Source organism: Castor canadensis, chromosome 7 (assembly GCF_047511655.1).
Source record: "Castor canadensis chromosome 7, mCasCan1.hap1v2, whole genome shotgun sequence".
Classification (NCBI taxonomy): Eukaryota; Metazoa; Chordata; class Mammalia; order Rodentia; family Castoridae; genus Castor; species Castor canadensis.
In genome coordinates this window covers 112007426-112029251 of record NC_133392.1, presented here as the reverse complement: position 1 = coordinate 112029251, position 21826 = coordinate 112007426, and the positions used below count along the sequence as shown (strand labels likewise).

The window sequence follows — 21826 nt, the reverse complement described above, 5'->3', positions numbered from 1 at the left end:
TCCCTGCAGGGCTCTGTGGTACCTGAGCACAGCATCTGCCTGTCTCAGCTGCAGCCTGTTTGAGCTGCTGCTTTGCAGCAGCAAAGTGACGATGTGGGACCCCTGAGTTGTGGCTCTGTTTCCTGGCAGTGAGCATTATGCTTACTTCTGAGATTATACAGAGGAGTCACACCAGAGGCTGTGGGCAAAGTCCTGGAAGACTTGCTGGTTTTTCTGCTGATGTTCAACAGGAGACCCCAATGGAGGGTGCTGGTGTTAATATCTGAGTTTTGAGGACACTGGACACAGCTACAGGGGCCAGTGACCATGGCTTTCTTTCTCCAAATGGTGGCCCTCACATAAGGCACCTGTACTCACTGGATTGCAAACCCAGCCTGTTTCCTGGTACACTCCACTCTGTCTGGCTTCAACCTATACTGGGCTTGGAACAACCTTTTGCTTTTGTGATTAAGAAAGTGGGGACAGCTGGGCACTGGGGGCTCATGCCTGGAATTCTAGCTACTTGGGAGGCTGAGATCTCAATGATCACAGTTTGAGGCCAGTCCAAGCAAACATTCTTGAGACCACCATCTCCAAAATAACCAGATCAAAAAGCTCAAGTGGTAGAGCACCTGAGCACAAAGCCCTGAGTTCAAACTCCAGTTCAACCAAAACCAACCAACCAACCAACCAAACAAACAAAAAGAGCAAGCAGTGCCCATCTTAGAATTGCTTCCATTAAAACTACCTGGATTTTTATGCGTTCATTCAACAGAAATTTATTGAGTACCTCTTAAGAGCTAGGCAGCATTCTAAGTGCTATACCAAAGTTCTGCCTTAAGGGACTTAGTAGAAAGAGGCAGGAAATAAACATGCAAACAAATATTATATTCAGGTAGTGAACAAAATAGAAAGGGGCCACAGGATAAAGTGACGAGAGGAAGGGCTACTTCAATTAGAACACAGGGTCTCTCCTTCCCTCTTCCTCCCTTCCTCCTTTCCTCCCTGCTTTGGCATACTGGGGATTAGACTCAGGACCCTGCACTTGCTAGGTAAGTGCTGTCACTTGAGCCACTGCCCCTGTCCTTTTGCTTTTAGTTGTTTTGGGGACAGGGTCTTGCTAACTTTGCCCAGCTGGCCATGGACTGTGACTCTCCTGTCTCCGCCTCCTGAGCAGTTGGGATTGCAGGTGTGCACCAGCATACCAGGCGTCTCTTTGAGTTACAGTCTTACTAACGTTTTGCCCAGGTTGGTCTTGAACCATGATCCTCCTGTCTCTGCCTCCCAAGTAGCTGGGATTACATATGTGTGGCAACACGCTCAGCCTAGAACCCAGGTGTTTAACCTTGGCTGCACATTAGAACCTGGGGGTACTTAGCGATCCCATATGTGGATGGTACCTAGGCTAATTACAGCAGAGTGGAGTCTTCAGGACTGCGCTGAGAACTTTGCGACTCGCCCCTGTGTCTCCAGTGTGCAGCCACGGCTGAGTACCATGGCACTAGAATACCAAATCCTGAGAAATGAGGAGGAGAAGCACTCCGGACAGGGGAAGCAAACGCCAGCGCCATGAGAGGGGCCTGAGCACAGCACGGCGAAGCGAGGGAAGGCATGAACTGGGGTGGATGAGGCAGGCGGAGCCGTGATTGGGGCATTCCAGGTCTGAGCACAGAGGGGAATGGTGGGGGTGGCTTAGCGGGAGAGTGAGGTAACTACGTTAGGTCGGAGGTTAGGCTGATTCTCCTCCTCTGTGTGTGAACTGGGGAATGATAACAGCAAACTGGTTTCTTCACAGGCCACAGGGTCACACAACAGAAGTAGGACAGTAAGATGACTGTGACACCCATTTCATCATTTCTGCTGTTTTTCTCACACAGCCTGCAACAATGATGCCACCCTGTTTACAACTAACGTCTTTCCTTCTGGTGTGACTGGAATTAGGAGGGCCTTCCACTTCCCGGCAGCCTCCTGGGCCCACTGCCAGCTGGGCTGGGGGCCCTTCTCCCAGCTTCCACAGCCTCCTGTACTTCCTTGCCTAAGAGAACATATTTTGGCCGTTCCTCTCCTTCTTGATCAATCTATGAGCTAAAGATAAGGACCAGGGTTTATTTGACCATCACCTACCATATTGCTAGTATTTAATAAAAAAAATGGTTTTGGTGGTATTGGGGTTTGAACTCAGAGCCTCACACTTGCTAAGCAGGTGCTCCACCACTTTAGCCATCCCCCTAGCCCTCCATTTCTTGACTCATTTAAAGGTAGGGAACAGGATTTATTTGATTTTTTAATCCCTACTGTCTGTCATATCACTGGCAGTTAGTAAATGCTTGTTGAATGATGATTTAGAAAATATAACCATATGCCACTTAACAATGTATCAATCAACAACAGGAGCCCCATGAGTTTATGTTGCCTAGTGAATGTCATAGTTTGTGTAAGTACTGACGTTCACAGTGACAAAATCACCTAACAACACACTTCCTCAAATGTATTGCTAAGTGACCAGGACTATATTCTAAATCCGATGTTTAACTCTCTAGACTATAGAAGGCTTGCTAGTTGTTTGGGTGTGGTTTACCATAAGTTCAAAGAAGAAAAAATTTAAGTGGATTGGGCTGGGGTGTAGTTTAGCGGTGGACCCCTTGCCTAGCATGCTCAAGGCCCTGGGTTCGATCCCCAGCACCACACATAAATAAATACATACATATATAAGCAAGTAAAATTCAATGTTCAACTAATCAACACGCTTGTGCTAGTTTCAGTGTTGTGGTTCAAGTTACAGGCTTTCCTCAAAAGGTCCGGTATGCCCCAATTCCCAGAAACCACCTGGGGTCCTGGCCCTGGGGGAGCCCAAAGCCAAGACATATTAAAAGCAGAGGTTCTAATAGACACCACAGCTGGCAGTGAGCCAAACACCGGACATGGAGTTTTAAAGGGCCATGGAGATTAATTCCCTTGCTGAAGAATGAAAACCAGATGCTTCCCCGGGGAAAAGAGCACTATGGGCAATAGCAGGAGAGGTAGCAGGAAAGGCAGTCTGCGCGTCACAACCGATGCTTACCCACCGTTAACCCCAACAAACTGAAGGTTCTTTTTGGTCCCATTACCTCCTGCACGAAAGCCATAGTCTTTCTTTTTCATTATGGATTTAAGGCTGGTCGACGGGGAGATCTCTAGGCAGACACAACATCAAAGGTTAGAATGATCTTGGGGCAGCAAAACCAGGACTCTTGCTTTGAAGGGATACAGGTTGCAGGTGTATAAAAAGGTAGAAAGGGACTGGGGACCAGATAATGCAAATCAAAGGTCTTTGGGGGTTTTAGTGGGAGGCGTGGCTTTCTGGTCAATGTCAGTAGAACTATTTCTGTCAATAATGTCCATTTCAGTGTGTATGACACAGTAGAGTCATTGGAGCACTTCCTCAGAGGCCCATGTGGTAGAGGTGCCATTGTTGTCCCTGACCTATGGCTGAGGCTCACATTTGCTCAGTGAATGCCAGAACAGGAGAACTCAGGTCTCTCGCTCATGGTCCACTACCCTTCCCTGCTCAGGGGCACTTCAGTGGTCCTTCCTGGCTCATGTATGAGTTGACACTTGTGACAGCATAGTGATGCCTAAGCAAGGGCACAAATCTTCTCATACTGTGCTCAATGGTATGGGAAGCATTTCCCAATGGCAAGACTAGAACTGGCACCAAAATGAGAAAGTACCAACTTGTGGCCTGTGATGGGAAGGAGACTGGCACACTGCCTGTTGAGCAAAGCCCAATATGGCTCTGCACTTTGCTCAACAGTGAAGAGCATGTGGTGGCCTGTTAGGAGAGAAAGGGCTGCTGTGTGTGTGTATGTGTGTGTATGTGTGTGTGTGTGTATTGAAATTCAGGCTAGAGAAATCCTCTGATGTGGGGGAGCTGGAAAGGAAGCAAGAATACGAGAGCCCAGGAAACAGGAAGGGACACTCAGGCAAACCACACAGGCCCCAGACTTGGCCTTGGCCGAGCACCTGGCCTTCGAGCAATGCAAATGAGACTAGGCGTCCTCTGGGCAGACTCAGTGCTGAGGGTGAAAGGCATGGAGTGTGGGCTGGACTTCACTCTTATTTGTCCTCCCTGTGCTCTGTGGTCTGCACTGTCTGTACAGCTGTATCTGGTGGCCGAGCAGCCAGACCCAATCCTACAGCAAGGACAAGAGTAGAGGTATGGGTCCCCACTGCTACACAGAAAAGTTTTATTCCACTGGATTCCTAGAGGTGCTAAAATCTTGTAAAAACCATACTCATGCAATTAAAACCCCTTCCCCCTTCAATTTGTCAGATAAAGGAGACTGGTTCCCTTCTGGGCACCAGTGTTTACCAGTTGGTGGGGAGGAGGGCGGGGCTGCAGGCTCCTGGGCCGGAGCCTGGGCGGAGTAGGCAGACAGCAGTAGGTTGAGAGAGCTGAGCAGCTGGCTCTGGATGCTGCTGAGCTTGGAGGCCGGCTGCTTGATGGCGCTGGCTAGCTCAGGGTATCCGTGCTCAAGGCAGCTCCACTGCTCCTGCAGGAGCTCCTGGATCTTCTTCACATATTGCCCAATTGTGACATCTGTCGGAGAGCTTGGTGGCCTTTCCTGGCGCTCCTTCCCAGGGAGCTCTGAATTGGCCTCCTCCCAGGCTGTTAAGGTGGCCTCTCTGCTGCTCCATGACAAGCTGTTTGCTGCCCTGGTCAGGCCTTCGGCTCCTGCCTCTGGGCCACTCACCTGCTCAGAGCCCTCTTCTTCGATCCTGAGTTCAGTGGAGAGGCAGCTACACAAAGATGAGGCTAGGACCTTTTCGGGTCCCTTTGGCAGTGACAGCTGGGGTGGTAGCACATGCTGTGCAAGGCTCTGATCTCCTTGTGTGTGACTGTTTTGCCCCCACAGAAGGCCATTTTCTTCCCCTCTAGGTCCCCAGAGTTTAGGGTCTGTTATACTCAGAAGGTTGACCCCAATGCTTTTGTCACATGACTCTTCTGGGAAGTGTCCATGGAAAGGGTCAGTGTTCACCATGGCGTCTGTCTGGCCCTGGGCATCTCTAGTGTTCTCTTGGCTAAGCTTTCCTTCTAATTGGGCTACTGTGGACTCTAACTCTTGAATTTTCTGCTCTCTGGCCTTGATTTCCTCTTCCCGCTTCTGGAGGGCAACTCTGACCTGGGCCAGCTCCTCCGTTCTTCCCAACAACGTACCCTCAAGAGCTGAGACCTGCTGCTTTAGGCTGGAGAGGCAGCTGGGATCCATCCTGACCAGGCCCAGGCTTTCTTCCGTTACCCGGGTGCCAATGCTTCTCACGTCCACCTCCACGGGTGGCGGGGGTGGGATCTCGCTAATGTTCAGCTCAATATCCTCCAGGGGCAGCTCATTCTCAGGGATGGGTGACGGCAGAGGAGGAGGGCTGGGTGTTGAGGTGCCAGGCGTGAACACCACCTCTTCTTCCCTGGTTTGGTGTTGGCCTTCTACATCCTCTAGGACAACAAGTGCATTCTGGAATGAGGAAGGAGGGCCTGGAAGAGCCAAGGGACCTGCAACCTTCACTTCCCCCTCTGCAGGCTCAGCCCCCTCCTGGACTGGCTCTGGAATCCCTTGCACCAGGTCTCCTGGCTCCCTGCCTGCATGGGCTGATGCTTGCAGGCTGGCGCTGTGCAAACCTGCAAATCCTTCTGCAGGGCCAAAGGCGCCATCACTGACATTGCTTTCACTATGGAGTGCAGGCAGGCTTGGAGGCACGGGGGACCCTGAGCTCAGGCTTGCCTCCTCTGAGGCCCTGTTTTGCAGCAGCGTGGCCGGCATGCTGGATGCCCTCAAAAGTTGGGGCCGTCCACTCCCAGAGGCGACATCAGCGTCCTCCAGGGCGACAGCCTCCAATAGCCTGGAGGCCTCTGCCAACAGGGCCTTCCTATGGCAGCTCAGTTCACTTCCACTGGTCGAGGCCTGGGGGGGATCACCTGGTGACAGGGACTGGATTTGCTCCTGGGTCCCCAGTGACACCTTCCTTGGCACCAATGGGGACCAGTATTGCTGGGGAAGAGTGGCCTGGGGGCGAGCCCCACTGTCTGGAAGGCTGAAGTTTCGGGGCAAAGTGCTAAACTTGGCCTGCTTGGCTCTTCTGTGGATAGGAATCCTTTTGATTGTGTTTCCCTTCTCAATGTCATCCACATACTTAAGGAAGTCTAGGTCTAAGTGAAAGCCGTATGGGGTCTCTACAGAGTAAGGGTAGCTTTTTGGAGGGTCCTTCTCTTCATCCCCCTGAAAGGTCTGGTCTTTGGCTAGGAGACATAAGACACAGAAAGAAAGAATCACCAAGTTAACAACGAACTGTGCACATAACCTTGACTTTATCATGTGAGACTTCTGTAAATGTTCTAGCTTCAAAATTATGCTGTGACACTCACAGCCTTTTTGGTTGAACAGAATATCATCTTATCAAATCAATGTGTATTTAGCCAGTGTCTGCAAGGGAATAGGTAGAGTGAATGCTCTGTATTTTTCAGTATGTCATCTGTTGCCACTGTGGAATCTCCTTGCAGACCAGCAAAACAAAATTGTTTCCTGCCATTTTTCTGTGTTTGAGTCATGTAACTGCTGAACTGGAGGGGCCAGCACTTTGCCAAATCAAGATAGCAACTGGCAATTATGGACATGGAAGATTTTTAAAAGATGAGAAATACAATTTTCTCAGCATTAAAAAAGAAACTTGGACCAGGTGCCAGTGTCTTATGCCTGTCATTCTATCTATTCAGGAAGCAGAGATCAGGAGGATTGCAGTTCAAAGCCAGCCAGGGTAAACAGTTCATGAGACCTGATCTCAAAACAACCCTTCAGAAAAAAGTGCTGGTGGAGTGGCTTAAGGTGTAGGCCCTGAGTTCAAGCCCCAGTACCACAAAAAAAAACCAAAAACAAAAACAAAAAAACTTGGGGCTGGTGTAGTGGCTCAAATGGTAGAGTACAGGCCTAATATATTCCATATATATTTAAAAAAGAAACTTGCATTCTGTGGAGAGTGGAGTAGGAGAAGCCTATGAGGACATAAGCACAGTTGTACTCAGTATTCTGCAGGCTGAGTTCAGCACAGCCCCAGCTGCAGAATAGGGCAAGAGTAAGATGCAGAGCAGCTGCTTTTCCTAAAATGTTTATGTCAAATAATCTGTAGGCTGAGATTTGCCACAGCCCCAGCCACAGAAGAGAGCTAGAAGGTAAGATGCAGCTCAGCTGCTTTTCCTAAGTTGTTTATTTCACTGTCATGCCCCTCCCCGAGAACTGTTGCTCCACCTCCGTGTTTACCACTGGATATAAAATACTTGCTGAAGGAGGATTTGAGGCTTTTGGATGGGGGAGGCTTTTTGATGGCAGGGGGTTTGGCTGAAGGGAAATTGCTGGAGGGAGATTGCTGAAGGGGGAAAATGAACTGCTGAAGGGAGGATTGCTGAAGGGAAAAGAACTGCTGAAGGAGAATTGCCAAAGGGTAACTGCTAAAGAGGGGTTGATAGAATTGATTGGCAGCTTGCAAGGGAACAGCTGCTGTTGAGTATCTGCAAGTCTGAGGGCTGAAACTTTAAGAAAGCTAAAGAGAGAGCATGGGGCAGTGCAAGTCTGAGGGCAAAGTCTTCGAGAGAGATTATGCTAAAGAACAGTTAAGAGAAGACATGGGACAAAGCGAGTCTAAAGAAAGATACTTTAAAGAATAGAAAAGAAGACTTTTAGAAACAAGGTTTTAAAGAATTGTAAAGGAGTAAGGCCTTAAAGAAAAAATAGAGAAAAGAAGCAGAGTAAATGAAGAGAATAATAGAGATAAGAAACAGTGAGGCTATTGTGCGTCTCCACCCAAGCACCCAGCACACCTGGCCCCAGCTTTCTGTCTGTCTGTCTATCCTTTGTCCTTTCTGCATCTCCCATCGCCTCCAGTTAGCCCCAGTTAGGTTCAGTAACAACAGGAGCAAAAGCAAGCTCGGTCCAGCATTCCTCAAGTCAGTACTAGTAGATTGCTAACACCAGAGGTATCAATGAGTTATACCTTCTACATTGGCTAAGCTTCCTCAGATACCTGAGCCTCCAGGTACATGAAGATCAGACAGAACTGGGACGGGGGACTGTGCACAGCCAATGTTCCTTTCCCCCTGAAAACTGCTCAGTGCTTAACTAACATGAATTCCTCTTTCAAAATTCTATGCCAAGGAAGGAAATACCACATTTTTCACAGACTGGAAAAAAAGGTGTTAAGGAAGAAGGGCCAATGAATGTCAAAAGAGAAGTAGGCAGGCTGGGTGTGAGGGCCCACCCCATGATCCTAGCTACTCAGGAGGCACAGATCAGAAAGACTGAAGATCAAGGTCAGCCTGGGCAAAAAGTTCACTAGACCCCATCTTGACCAATAAAAACTGGGCATATTGGTGCACACCTGTCATCCCAGGTATGTGGGAAGCATAAATAGAAGGATTGCAATCCAGACTGGCCCAGGCATGAACATGAGGTCCTAGTCAAAAAATAAGTAAAGGAAAAAGGGCTGGAGCATGGCTCAGGTAGTAGAGTGCCTGCCTGTTTGGCAAGGCCCTGAGTTCAAAACACAATACTGTCCAAAAAAAGGGTGGGGCATAGAGTACATCCTCCAAGAGATGTGGGCCCACCCAGTGTCTTTTCAGGGCAGCCTGAACTATAATGGAAAGAATATTTTCCATTATACCAAGGTGCTACCAATCTTGCAGCATCCACCTGCTGACCCCAACAGAAAGTACCATGAACAAGGCAGTCCTTTGACTATTTGAATCTTTAAGGACTTCTCTCCAAGGAGTCTCTTCTTCAGCTTGAACAGTCTTTGTTCCCTCAGTGCTCCTCCTGTGACACCCCTTACTATCTTGGTGACATTCTGTTAAAATAATAGACTCTGAAAAAAGTGAATTCAGGACAATTTAAGAATATAGATTCCACTCAACATGGTGAAGCATGCCTGTAATCCCAGCTCTTAGGAGGCTGAGACAGGAGAATCATGAATTTGAGGCCAGCCTACATAGTGAGATCCTGGCTCAAAAAAAGACAGAAGGAAAACAGATTCTGGATCCTGACCTATATCTCTGGTCAGTGACTGTATGCCTAGTACATAAACACATTTGATACATGCTCAATATTATAGTTACCATCTTTGTGGAAACCTGAAATACAGAGAGCTGGGGCTACATAATGGAAATCAAATTATATGACTCATTGCTGGGTAAAAAGAGGTGGGGTCCACAAGTTCTTTGTGACTGACTGATTGCTTGGTTCTAAGGGGAGGAGGCCCTCTACTCAATTCAATTCAATCAGTATTTACTGAGCACCTGTGTGTCAGTGGTAAGCTAGATCACAAGGACACAAAGGACTGAGGGTGAAGAAGGAGAAACACCAGCAAATACAATGCAGTATGGTAAGGGTAGTAACAGATACATATTCAAGGTAGTCTTCTTCCCAGATTTATTTTTTCAGTTTCTCTAGAAGTATTTTCTTGAATATGGAGGCTAATTGCCTCCGTGAAAAGAGAAGAAATCACCAAAGTGACATAGGACTGGATGTTAAATGAACAAATAGAAATTTTCCAGGAGAACAAGAGGACAAAAGACATTGTAGCAGTTTATCCAACATGGCACCATCAATTCCTACTCCCTTTAGACAAGCAAGCTAATCTTACATTTCTATTTCTCCATGCCTTTGACTGCTGCCTCTGATGCTTTGATCAAAAGAATATGGCAGAAATGATGCTGACAGAATTCTAAGGTTAGGTCACAGGAAGCCTTGTAGCTTCTGCCTGGTCTCTTAGAATGCATACCTGGTGGGAAGCCAGCTGCTATGAAAGAAGTCCAACTTACCTGAGATGGCCATGCTGTGAGGAAGCCTAAATAGTCCCAGAGAGAGGGAGGGAGATGCCTAGCCAGCTTCCAGCTACTCCAGTCATCCTACCCTAGATAAATGCATGAGTATAAAAGTCACCAGTCACATTTGACTTCAACTACAGCAGGGACCCTGAGTGAGGATCATGCTAATAAGGAATTTTTGTGGTAGCCAACTAAGTTCCAGTGTGGCTTCTTACGCAGCAACAGCCAGCCAGAACAGAGATTCTAGATGTCAGAGAATGTGCAAAGACACAGAGGTGTGAAATTACACAGCATTTCAGAGCTCTGTAAATACAACTGATATGGCCAGAACATAGAGAATGGTATAGAAGGGTGAGGAATAGAGAAAGATAAAGTTGGAAAGGCTAGCAAGAGCCAGACTAAGAAGCAACTGTACGCAGTCCAAAGAGCTTCAACCGTACTTTCTAGGCAGTGGGAGTCATGGGAGGGTTTTAAACAAAGGAGTGATGTGGTCAAATATGATTTCAAAAAGAGTATTCTTCTTGTTTTTTGTTTTGACACAGGGTTTTGCTATGTAACCCTGGCTGGCCTTGAGCTTGCAATTCTCCTGCCTGAGCCTATTGAGTAGCTGGGATTACAGGCATGAAATATTATGTCCATCTCAAAAAGAGATTCTTGCAGAGTATTAGAAGAAGGACAAATCAGGAGCCAGGGGACCAGTTGGGAGACTGCTGACTTGGTTAAGGTGAGAGAAGCCAAAGGTAATGAAGGAAAAGGGGCTGTTTTTTAAAAAAAAGTGCAAATGATGGTGATACCTGGGCACCTTGGGGGCTGAGGGCGATGACAGACAGGCTGAGTTCCTCTCAGCTGTCTGCCTGGTAGGCCCTTCTTCCAGCGATAATGCCACATGCTTGTTGTCCCTTGTCCCATAGCTCTCTGTGCTGAGGGAAATGCAGTTATCTCCAAAAGAACGGGATGAAGCCAACTAGACACATGAAGGCTGGTCACGAACAAGTGAGCCTGTGAGCCATAGCTGCTAAGTAAAGCCACAGCCCTGTGGGTAATCATGTCACAACCACAGGGAGTAGGATGAGCACTGGTCCCTATCCACATCAGGTCCCTGTATCTTCTGTAGCAGGTATCTGGACTTCAAGGTGGATACAGCACCCTAAAAACTCCACATAAGTTCCCATCTGCCCACACAACTTTTTTTTCATCCTCTTGCAAGAAGCACACTGGAAGCTTCTTTTATTGGCTTCTGTTAGTTGTCCAAGTTGCACTCAGCTACAACTTTGGGCCCACTCAGAAGCCTCCTGCATCAAGGACAGGCAACATCAGACAGGAGATGTTTGTCTAAAGTTATAAGCCAGAAGGCAAAGGCCTCTGCATTATGTATCTGCTTATTGCTTCTATTCAATAGAAATGCACTGATTTGCCTAGTGGGCTCTGGGAGCAGGTCCACAGCACAAATACGATAGTAGTATGGTAAGAAAAAGAAGATTCTGAGGCAAGGGCTTCCACCAAGGACTTTCCTAAGACACACTCACACACATACCACACACACACACACACACACACACACACACACACACACACACACACTCTCTTATTCAGTGATTCATCCATCATGCTGCCTGGCCTGCCACCATTATTCCACAGGCCTTGATGACAGAACTTGAGCGCATATGCAGTGAGGCTCACCCTCTGCTCCTGTTATTCTACCTGGTAACAGGTATGCAGGAGCTCAGAATTCTAGGCATTAGGCCAGGGCAAGAACTAATGGCCAGGGTGGCTAGATTCAAATCCAGGCCATTATCTTTCATCTGTGTGGATCTGTGTACTTCATTTCTCTCTGTCTCCATTTCTCCATCTGCAAAGTGGACACAATGACATCTAATTCACAAAATCTTGTGATTATTAGAACATGGCACAGAGTAGGTACTCCACGAGGGTGCTGCAGGCTGGGGCAAGGCGCAGGGTTGGCTCCACTAAGAATTCTCTCCGTGGAATATCTAATTTTTTGAGGACTGCAGCTTCAAGGGGCAATGAGAGCTCATGAAAATAACTAGAGGCAGGGAAAATGAGCCTCAGAGGAAAAGAAAGGTATGGAAGGCTCGATGCTACCCAGGATTCCCTGTGGGGGTCTTAGAGGGATTGGTAGGCCCTTGGAAAGGATCTACAAGCACAGCCACCAGCTGAAGGGGATGGGAAGAGGACAACATAAGCAGGGAGAGGCAGTCATCATCTTGAGGCACAAAATGAAGTACAGCAGGTAAATGAATCAGTTAGAAGGATTTAAAGAGAAAGAAAAGTCCAAAACATCTATCTGTATTCAGGTTTCTAAAGGAAATGGGAAAAACAGAACCTAGAGAGAAAGTGGCCAAAAATAAAGCCGGAAAGAATGGGAATTAAATGAACTTCTTCAAAAGGCCGGGTGGTAAAGGAAGCTTTTGCTTTCTCTGTCTTTGCTCTGTGAGACACTGTGCTGAAGGGAGGAGTGACTTTCTTGAGCTTGTGGGCGATCATGTGAGAGCAGTGACAGCAATGATGCTGAGCAGGAACCAAGGAGATGAGGCAGTAGGATGGCGGCCCCAGGCACTAAGGGAATTAGCCAGTGGACTGCTTCCAGGGATGCACTGCAAAAGCAGCTCTCTGGGGAGAAAGGCAGGCTCTTGAAATATGTGGCAAATCATTTGGAAAAAAGCAAGAGGCAAAGCTGCAGCTGACGTCTGGTCCCTAGGTCCTGCGCCAGTAAGGGCCACGTGAAACAGGGATTATCAACTCTCCTGTTTCCTGCCATTGGGTGATCTGGAAAAAGCATTTCATCAGAAGTCAGGAGACTGGGGTCTGGACAATGACCTTCAGCAGGTGTCCTGGGAGGGGACAAGGGGGAACATTAATTGAGATGTTCATGATTCTCCATAGTTATTACTCGACAACTTTAGGTACCTTGTCTCACTAGTTCTTTACCAACTCTAAGAGATAGTATCAATGCCCATTTGTAGATAAGCTATGGCACGCAGTTTGCAAAAACGGCCACAGTATTACTTTATCCTTAGGTGCTCCCTATCACCCTGATCAGGGGATTGGCCTTGTGACTGACTTTAGCTGGAGTCAGGGAGCAGAAAACATGACATATATGCACAGATTGGAACACTGCTGCCCACTGAGATTTGTCTGTTCTTGTTGTGCTCTAACCCTTTTGCCACCATGTCTGAACATGCTGTATGTAGCTAGCCTCCTGGATGACAAATGCCACATGGCCAAGACCATCACTGATGGCCCGGGGGACATGGAATCAACCATCACACATGTAAGTGAGGCTATTAAATACTGTACAACCCCAGCCAAGCCACCCATTAGACCACATGAATGGACTCAGGACAGATAGGCCAAGCCAGGCTAACTCAGAATACCAATCCTGACAACTACATAATCTTTTGAGAAATAACAAATGCTTTTAAGTCACAAACATTTTTGAGTGTTTTGTTACACAGCAAAGCTAACGTATATATGAAGACTGAGGCTCAGAAACATAAGTGACTATGCGGTCACACAGGTATGAATGGAAGCTCTTCTACTATATTGTGCCTCTGTCCTTGACCTCAAGTTCCTCATCTATAGAATGAGGGTGAGGAGGGAGAGCACCTGCTCCCTTCTTGGTGCTTGAATAAAATGAGAAAATTTTCTGAAAATCACACGCGTCTAATATTTTATATTTTGTAAGATTTCTTTTTTGTTCTCTACCGCTTTCTGTGGCTCATATCTGAAATACATGGTTTGGGCCCAGCACTGCCAACTTGGGAAATGCCTCCTCTAGGCCTCTCTCAGGCTATTTCCAGGATTTACAGTAACTATCCCTTTTCCAAAGCAAGTGCCCCCTTTAAACCAGGGAAATAGAAAGCTGCTTTCCTACCATCTGACTTCTCCATCTTAGGGAATGCAAGCCTCAGTTTCTCACACAGTCTTCATCCGCAGAGCCTGTGAAATTCCTGGAGAGTTATGGAAGAAAGGGAGAGAAGTGGAGTCTCATTAGAGTTAGAATCAGTCAGACTTGAGAAAATACACACAAAAGGAAATAATACCCACCCCTGCCTTTCTCCCAGGGGTGCCCACAAGCTCTTAGCTCTCCAAGGGAGGAGATGAAGAGCCTTTACCCATTTCTACAGCCCAATTCTGGGCATGTCTTTATGGAATGTTAGCAACAGCTAACACTAAAGAAAGCACTTGGTCCAACCCCAGCACTTAGAGATGAGGAAACTGAGGCTGAGAAGAAAATTCCCTCACAAGGTCTCTCAGCAGATTAGTAACAGAGCTGGAACCAGACCCAGGGCTTCTGAGGACCAGCACAGTGCTCTTTCCATAATACCAACAGTTGAAATTTACCTGCTCCTCACTCCCAAACTGGTAGGTGAATTATAATCCACTTTGTGAAAAAGCTAGAATACAGCACCTATAGAAGATCTATGACAGCCTAATCAGATACAAGGCAAAGACAAGATAACTGCAAGTGCTGACAAGGAGCTGATACTTACAGGTAAGCAAGAGGAAGTTCAACCCAGGTGGCCAGAAGGCAGCAGTAATGATGCGAGCACAATGTTGTCCTGACTCTGAATTAGTAAACCTTAAGGTTTGACCATAAATTCACCCTGAAATTTTAATCCATTCCCAGGACTCTTTCTTCAAATGGTAAACAGCCTAGTGCCTGCCTCTATTATAATAAATCACCCAGAAAATTGGATTTTTATGATTGCAACTCCACACACATCAAAATAATGAGTTATCTGTGACACTGCAGCAGTGGAAGCAGGGTTGGTTCAGGAATTCCAATGTACTTGACACTGAACTCCAGGCCAGAGAAGTGGACCCGTGATGAAGGAAGGATTGGGGAAAGGGAGAATGAAAGAGGCCAAGGAGAGACACCTCCACAACTGACAGTGGAAAAGGGGAACAAATAAGTAACCACAGAAGAAAAATATTAGGCCTACCAAGTAAGAGAGACAGTCTAATGTCTGCCCTCACAGGAAGTTGGGTAGAAGCTCCTTTCTGTGAGTGCTGCTTCTGCTTCCAAAGCCAGTGCCCTGCTTCCTACCTTGGCTCTTCTACGCAGCTGCCACAGAGCCCATCCCTATGCGGGTCTGATGGAGACCCAGAGGGCAGGCACGTTTTCTAGAAGCAGAGCCACTCCCTACAGAAGGACTGCCAACACTGAGTACCTCATTTTGGAGGTAACAAGCTCTTAACCAGCAAGTACTTGAGTTTGGTGGAGCGTAGAGCTGGCACAAAGGGTAAGGAAGGTGAAAGAGTGGGTGATCTTGGAGCTACATGTAGACATGAAGAAAGCAGAGAGTGGAAAGCAAGGAAGAGTTGCCCTCATGGTAAAGAGGAGGCTCTGAGGCAGAGGATTCAGCTGCCTCTCCCAAGGCCCCATGTCTACAGCCTGCTGTTGGTGATGCTGACAGGAAGGGCAGGGTTGGCAGTGTTAAGCAGAGCCTGGAGAAGAAAGGGTTAATGCTTGGCCTTGTGCCTCCATCATCACAGCCACTCTCCCTCCCACCCCATAACATTACCAAGCCACAGACAGAGCTTGGAGCATTTGATGTACCCAAATTATCTATGTAATCCTCCCATAACCCAGAGAGGATTATTCTTCCCATTTTTCAGATAGAGAGACTGAGGTCAAGAGAGTCGACAGGTCTGCTCAAGGTCTTATAACAAGTTTTGGAGCAGAGTTTGCCTTCAAGTCTAGCCAACTCCAATTCTGTGTTGTGAACAGAAGTGATTGTAAATGTCTGTCTTCCATGTAAGCTCTGTTTACTGCTGCTGTGATTGCCTCTCATTACCCTTATGAGGGAAAATGTTTCTGATGATGCTTCTTGCTTCTTCATCAGGCACATGCAAAGCCTTCTGGGCCTGGAGGAAGCCAGCTATTGTCCTCCTAGGCCAAAGGAGAGTTCTGCTTCTTCAAGGCTGGATACCATGCACCCAGGCTCCAGAGGAAAAGGGGCCACCAGGTGTGGCTGGACCTTTGGGACACAAATTCTCACCAGCACCTCCTGCACTTCAGTTTTACTCGCTGTCTTTGTCTAGAATTAGGATTTCAGCCCATAGTGTATGGGAACAAATGACAGCCGGTAATAATTCAGCACACATTAGGCCAAATTTCAGTAAAAAGAACTCTATAGAGACCTATAAGATTTCTCTTTGACTTGAATTTTAGTAAAATTAATCACTTTAAAGCTACAGATATTAATTGGAGTTGACACCGCAACTCTCTGAGGAAGCAGGAGTCCTTCCTTTCACTCTAAAGGAAGGACAGGAACGAACTGCTGTCACACAACTAACGGCTTCCCCCACCTGCACTCCCCTCCCCATCCCAGCCTTCTCTACTTTCATCCAGATCCTGATGGCAGACATCCTGGAGTTAGCTAAGGGGGACTCCTTGAAGTGGGCGGATGTCTGATGTTAGGAGAGAGGACAAGAAGAATAGTTGCCACATCAACACACACTACTTTGTTTGCAATACAACAGAATGTGAAATAGCTTTGTTGGACAGAATTCCCCTTTAAAATGGAATTTCACAACCCTCTGGAGCATTTAAAGCTTTGACGTAAAGCAATTTATTACTCATTCCGTTAATTTGAATCCCCAGTGTTCAATACCTCTTAATACCTGCTGTTGTTAATGTAACTTTTCATTTGTTTGTGGCTTGTCCCAGGCTCCAGGGTCCCTACCTTTCTTATTCGCTCATCATATCCTACATGTTTTGAGTGCATATAGCTTTTTGTCTCTCTGGGTCTTCTCCCCCACTCATCTGTAAGATTGTGAAGGTCAGAATTCTTGCAACACTCATTCTTGTATCATTACAACTCCCCACATCTAAAATATGTTAGACATGCAGTCCATGGTTCTTAAATGAGTGAAGAAGGGAACGAAATGACCCATCCCCAAAGGGAATCTCTGGAAAGAAATGATCAGATGCTAAGCACTTACTAGGTGAGCTTACCACTTACCAGGCCCTGAGTATCATTTCTCATTTCACCCTTACTTAAACAATCCTGGGAAACAGGTCCAAGTCACAAATGAAACTAAGGCACGAAGAGGCTATATGGCCAGTCCAAAGTTTCCAGTTAGTTTGGGGCAGGATGGCTTCTGTAACTCCATCATTCTGCAAAGTCTTTCATATCCTATGAGGTAGTGAGAAGGCAGGGATGAGGAGCGCATTCAGATCTCTAAAGGCAGTCACTATCAGACAGCTATGATGGTCCATGTGTAATCACCAGGTCACATCAGAAATGGTTCCAGCAGGTCCACACTCCCACCCGAAACCACAGATTTCCCCAGGTCAGCCCAACTCCTGTGGCACCTTACCCCACAGCCTCCCCCTTTCTACTTTTATTCCTTTTATGATGGCATTTGCAACCTCATTTCACCTCAAATCCAGATATAAAGAAACCTTCCCTTCCTTAGTCCTGAAACTGAAACCTGGTTCTTCATTCTTGTTCGCATCAAACCCCTCTTTATTCTGCAATAATGAAAATGCAGTATTTCATCCCAGAACAGGCCACATGCCAAAATAAATAGCACCTTGGATTTCCTTGAAAAAAGAGCTTGGCTCAAGGCACACTCTCCTTGCCATGAGAATTCTTGGAGAATTCAACCTTACAAAGTCAAACATTTAGCAACTGGCACACCAAACAGCATCCCTGTCAATCCCTGCACAGTCACCTGCAAAGACAAAGCACTCTTTCCAAAAGAAAAAAAAAATCACCCACACCTGGGACGGATCCTATCAAGATGATGAGTGTTTCCATTCCCCATCCCAGGACCCCAAGCCTCCAAGTGGAAATGTTTCCTGTGCTAAGAAGCAGGAGTATCTGACAGCCCCTGCTTACCACCAGAGGAGGCAAGATAGGGTCCTAACAGAATTCTGTCAACTGAGTTTTCAGGAGGGCTCCAGTGGAAAACCCATGAACTCGTGCTCAGTAAACAGCACATGCATACAGTCTCATTCACTCCATCTGCAAGGGTCGGTCATTTTTGCCTGCATTGCAGCAGCTGGATCAGGAGCATGGCAAAGACAGAGAAGAGCTGGGAAGAAGGCTGGACACACATCACTTCCCGGATCATCCTCCCCCTGCACGGCCAAAGTGAAGGACCCGTCTGCCTCCCACAAAGCCCGCTTCAGGCTGCAGAGTCCACACAGCCACAGCTGGCTGCTTCCCAGCTGTTAGAGGACTTGGTCAGCTGACCTGTGACCTTGCTGGGAAAGCAAATACTGACTTCCTTTTTGCTCCAGGGAATAAGTGAGTAGGATCAGAAAGGAATTCGGGATCTTACAGAAAGAGGGCAACCCTGAAATCCTTCAATTGGAAAGTTAGTTCCCAGAGCTGCCGTTCATTTAGAGAAACATATCTAAAGGAACCCAAACACCACACTGTCTTCCTTCCTGACGCCTTCAAATCTGGGAGCTCATCTGGGCAGTGTGGCTTTTCCTCTTCCCCCCTGCACTGATGTGGCTCATTAGTGGAGTTCCTAATGAGAACGCAGCCTCCTTAGGAGCTGAAACCCTTCAGGGGTGCATCGCTTTCTTCCTGGCTCTGCTTTAGAAACAGCCTCCCCTTCCCACCCTCCTGGGGTCCCAGGACCTCTGATCATTAAGTTAGTGGAAGTCTGCCCTGCAGAGCAGAGCAGACAGGAACAATGACCAGTGAATTCCCGGGGCCACACTGGCAGCTCTGCTTCCTGCTACTCCACCAATCTGCTGCCTTTCAACACCAAAACATACCACATTCTGGCGGGCAGAGAAAGGCAAGGAAATACCAGCTATGACAATCAAACTACTGTCCAGTGGCTCCAGCTCCAGACAAGGTTTCTAACTGCAGGAAGGACCATGACTGGGGAGGGGAAGGGAGGCAGTTGCGGGAGAAGGCAGGTGTCAATGTCCCAGAGGCTTGGTGGGCAATCCAGCCCAAAGCTGCTGCAAGTTCCTGGAGCAGAAGCAGGTCATGCAGGAGGCTCCAGGCTCTACAAATCCCACACTGCTTCTGGACCTAAAGGAGATAGACAGGGGTGGCATGGTCGAACAGGATACCCCCAGGGAGCCTTGGGGGCTCCGTGACAGCATAAGAGAGGTTTGTCCCTTTACTTGGCAGGGCTCTAATCGGTGAGGCTGTCCTAGAATGTGTCAGAGGCAGCTCTGTTGCAAATATTTAAGGTGGAGGGGTTCTTTCCAAGGCCAGGGCAGGCTCCTGTTTAACCTGCGTTGAAACTGATGGTGGCACCGAGCATCACCCTGAAGTGCTGCCTGCATCACACCTAGTACACTTGGAAAGCACTTCCATTCCATCCCATGTCCCCTTTATCCTCACCCAAGCATTTAACTTAAGGCAGCCAGCTCAGGGACAAGTATCCCCGTTGTACAGGTAAAGAAAATGAGACAGATGGGCTCACCCAGGAGTGAAGATTCCTGTTTCTTCCATTCTTTTCCTCAGAAGATTCTAGAGTATCTTGTTTCATCTAGAGATGAAGAGACTTTGCAAAGGGCACAGGAGATGGGATGGTTAACCACGCCATGGAATAGGCTTTGACTTTTCTCGACTGTTAAATGTCAGTGTTAACTAAGTACATAGACCACACCATCTGAATAAAAGCAGAATCAGAAACACAGCTTCAAGGCTAAGGTTCTATGAGGACACAATGAGGGCAAACTTCCTTGCTAATAACACTTAAAATGATCACTGCCCACCCCTCTCTAAACTGTCTAGAGAACAGCTAGACACCAATTCTGTGCCTTGCCAGCCAGCCTCTGTTCTACCTTGTGACTAAGACAGGTACTGTCTTTCCCTTCTCCAAACAGAGAGATGGAGGGCTTACTTTCCTGCCAGACTCAACAATCTACCTGAAATGCTGTTCCACCTAATCTGCCTGGCCAGTTCCCGCCTGCCCTCTCTGCATCATCAGTCATCCCCCTAAGTGCAAGGGTCACTGTTCCTGCTGTTATTGCTCCTGTCTGCCCTGGGTCTGTTTCCCTGCCCTCCACCAGAAGCTAGCTGCTCCAGAAAATATGTGAACTAAACTTATCCATCCCTACAGATAAACACAGGCAACCTGCCCAGACACTCCCTTTTATATGTGGGGCGGGAAGAGTGGGGGCAACTCTGCTCCCGGCCTCTTATCAGACTAAAAAGTAGAATCCAAAAAAGTGGATCACATGGAAGTTGAGAATAGTGGTTCCCAGAGGCTGGGGAAAGGAGAAGAGAGAAGGAGTGGGGAGGGGCTGGTGAATGGGTACAGTGCTAGAGTTAGATAGGAGGTAAGTTTGATGTTCTGGTATAGCCCAGAGAATATAATTCATGATAATGCATTATATATCTCACAGTAGTTACAAGAGAGGATTTCAAAGGCACTCACCATAAAGAGACGACAAAAGCATAAGGTGATGAATATACTAATTCTCCTCAGTTGATCACTACCAAATAAATATACACACGAACCAAGACATGCCACTGTGCCTCACAAATAGGTGCAAATGTTACATGTCAATCAAAAAGTAAAATAAAATATTAGAAGTTTTTTTTTTAAAAAAAGACTGTGGGAAGGAAATACTAGCCCGCTGGCAGTGCCACCGATCAGCACGACTCAGAAGCCAGGACAGAAGGCACATAGGGAAAAAAGGCCGCACACATGTACACGTGCATGTACACACTCTAAATCAAGTTTCTCTGGCCTCTTCGGGCCTCCTTCTGGGGAGAGGTAGCCCTTCGTTCTCGGGCTCTGCCTGAGATGCTGGGACAGGCACTGCGCTGACTGCTGACGTCTCAGAGTTTTCTCCCCTGGCGTCTCTATAACCTAGCCAGTAGCCTCGTTTGAACTCCATGGTCAAGTGGGGAGGTGAGAAGAACAGGGAATATTACCCTCCAGTTTCCAGAGTAAGCAAAGTATGTTCCCATGGCTACAGAGCTAACACGAGGCACAGCCTGAATTCAAAGCCAGATTTTCTCTCTCCCAATCCAACACTCTTTCCACTAAACCCCACACCTTAAACCGGGCATGCAGGCGCACCCTCAGAGGACGTGAAAACAGACCACCCAACTTTCCATGCTGGCGCTGTCCAGCAGGTTACCTCACCGTGAAGAGAGGTCCTCATGGGAATCCCAACCACTTTCTCTGGGGAAGCCTGGCTTCTTTGTGGGGGGGCCCTCCATACTCTCGTTGCCTTCCACCCCTATGCTTCAATTCAGATATATGTCAGATCGGTAGCCAACTTCATTTCACCTTCAAACACTCAGAGCATCTCCTGGACTGATCACATTTGTCCACAAGAACTCTTCTGATGAGAAGTACTTGATGGAAGGGAGGTTTAACTGATTTTGCAATTTAGAAACCTTCGAATTCTATGACCCTTGCCCCTTCTGCCTCAGGATGGGAAAAACATGAACATCCAAACCCAAGAAGAGGGACTGACTCCTTAAAACAGATAAAATTTTCTTGAGGCAAGAAAGAAGGCAGGGAGAAGGCAGGCTGCATTGACCAGTGGGAAGTACTCCTTGGAGAAAAAGAAAGGCATTAGGGTCACGGGAAAGACCTCTGCTCTGCACATCTCCTTCATGTAGAACCTTCCAAAACACTCCTTGGCCAAAACACACTGTGAAATCGGGATGCCAATAAACAAACAAGGAACGGGTGTGAGAAGACAATTCATCAAAGAAGAAATACCAATGGTTAGTATCTGAAAATACTAACTGCACAAATAATAAAAGCCAGATAAATGTTGAAGTATCATACTCTTTGTTTACCCTACAAAGTTCCAGGCACTCCAAATCCAATCCAAACACTACCTCATTTCATCCCCTCACTAATCCTACATAAAAATCGTTTCTATTTTCCAAGGGCAAAGCTGAGGCTCAGAGGAGTTACCAAGCAAGGTACGAGAACTATCACAGTCAAAATTCAAATCCATATGCTCTTCTTAATCATGTCAGCAGACTCTCTTACATGGTTAGAGTCAAAAACATTCTT

The 21826-nt window shown here is 47.2% G+C and overlaps 1 protein-coding gene across 3 annotated transcripts in view; it reads right to left on the bottom strand.

Annotated features, from left to right (window-relative positions):
• Kank4 (KN motif and ankyrin repeat domains 4) overlaps positions 1 to 21184 on the bottom strand; it is a 39729-nt gene extending 18545 nt beyond the window's left edge. The window contains exons 1-4 of one of the 3 annotated variants that reach the window (XM_074079925.1): positions 16819 to 21184; positions 13722 to 13797; positions 4331 to 6253; positions 3041 to 3152 (exon numbers count right to left, since the gene is read on the bottom strand). In XM_074079925.1, the coding sequence (XP_073936026.1) occupies positions 3041 to 3152; positions 4331 to 6253; positions 13722 to 13737 (2051 nt within the window). In that variant the 5' untranslated portion in view covers positions 13738 to 13797; positions 16819 to 21184. The other 2 variants (XM_020184874.2, XM_074079926.1) reach the window with 2 other exon arrangements.
• Between the last annotated feature and the right edge of the window lie 642 nt (positions 21185 to 21826).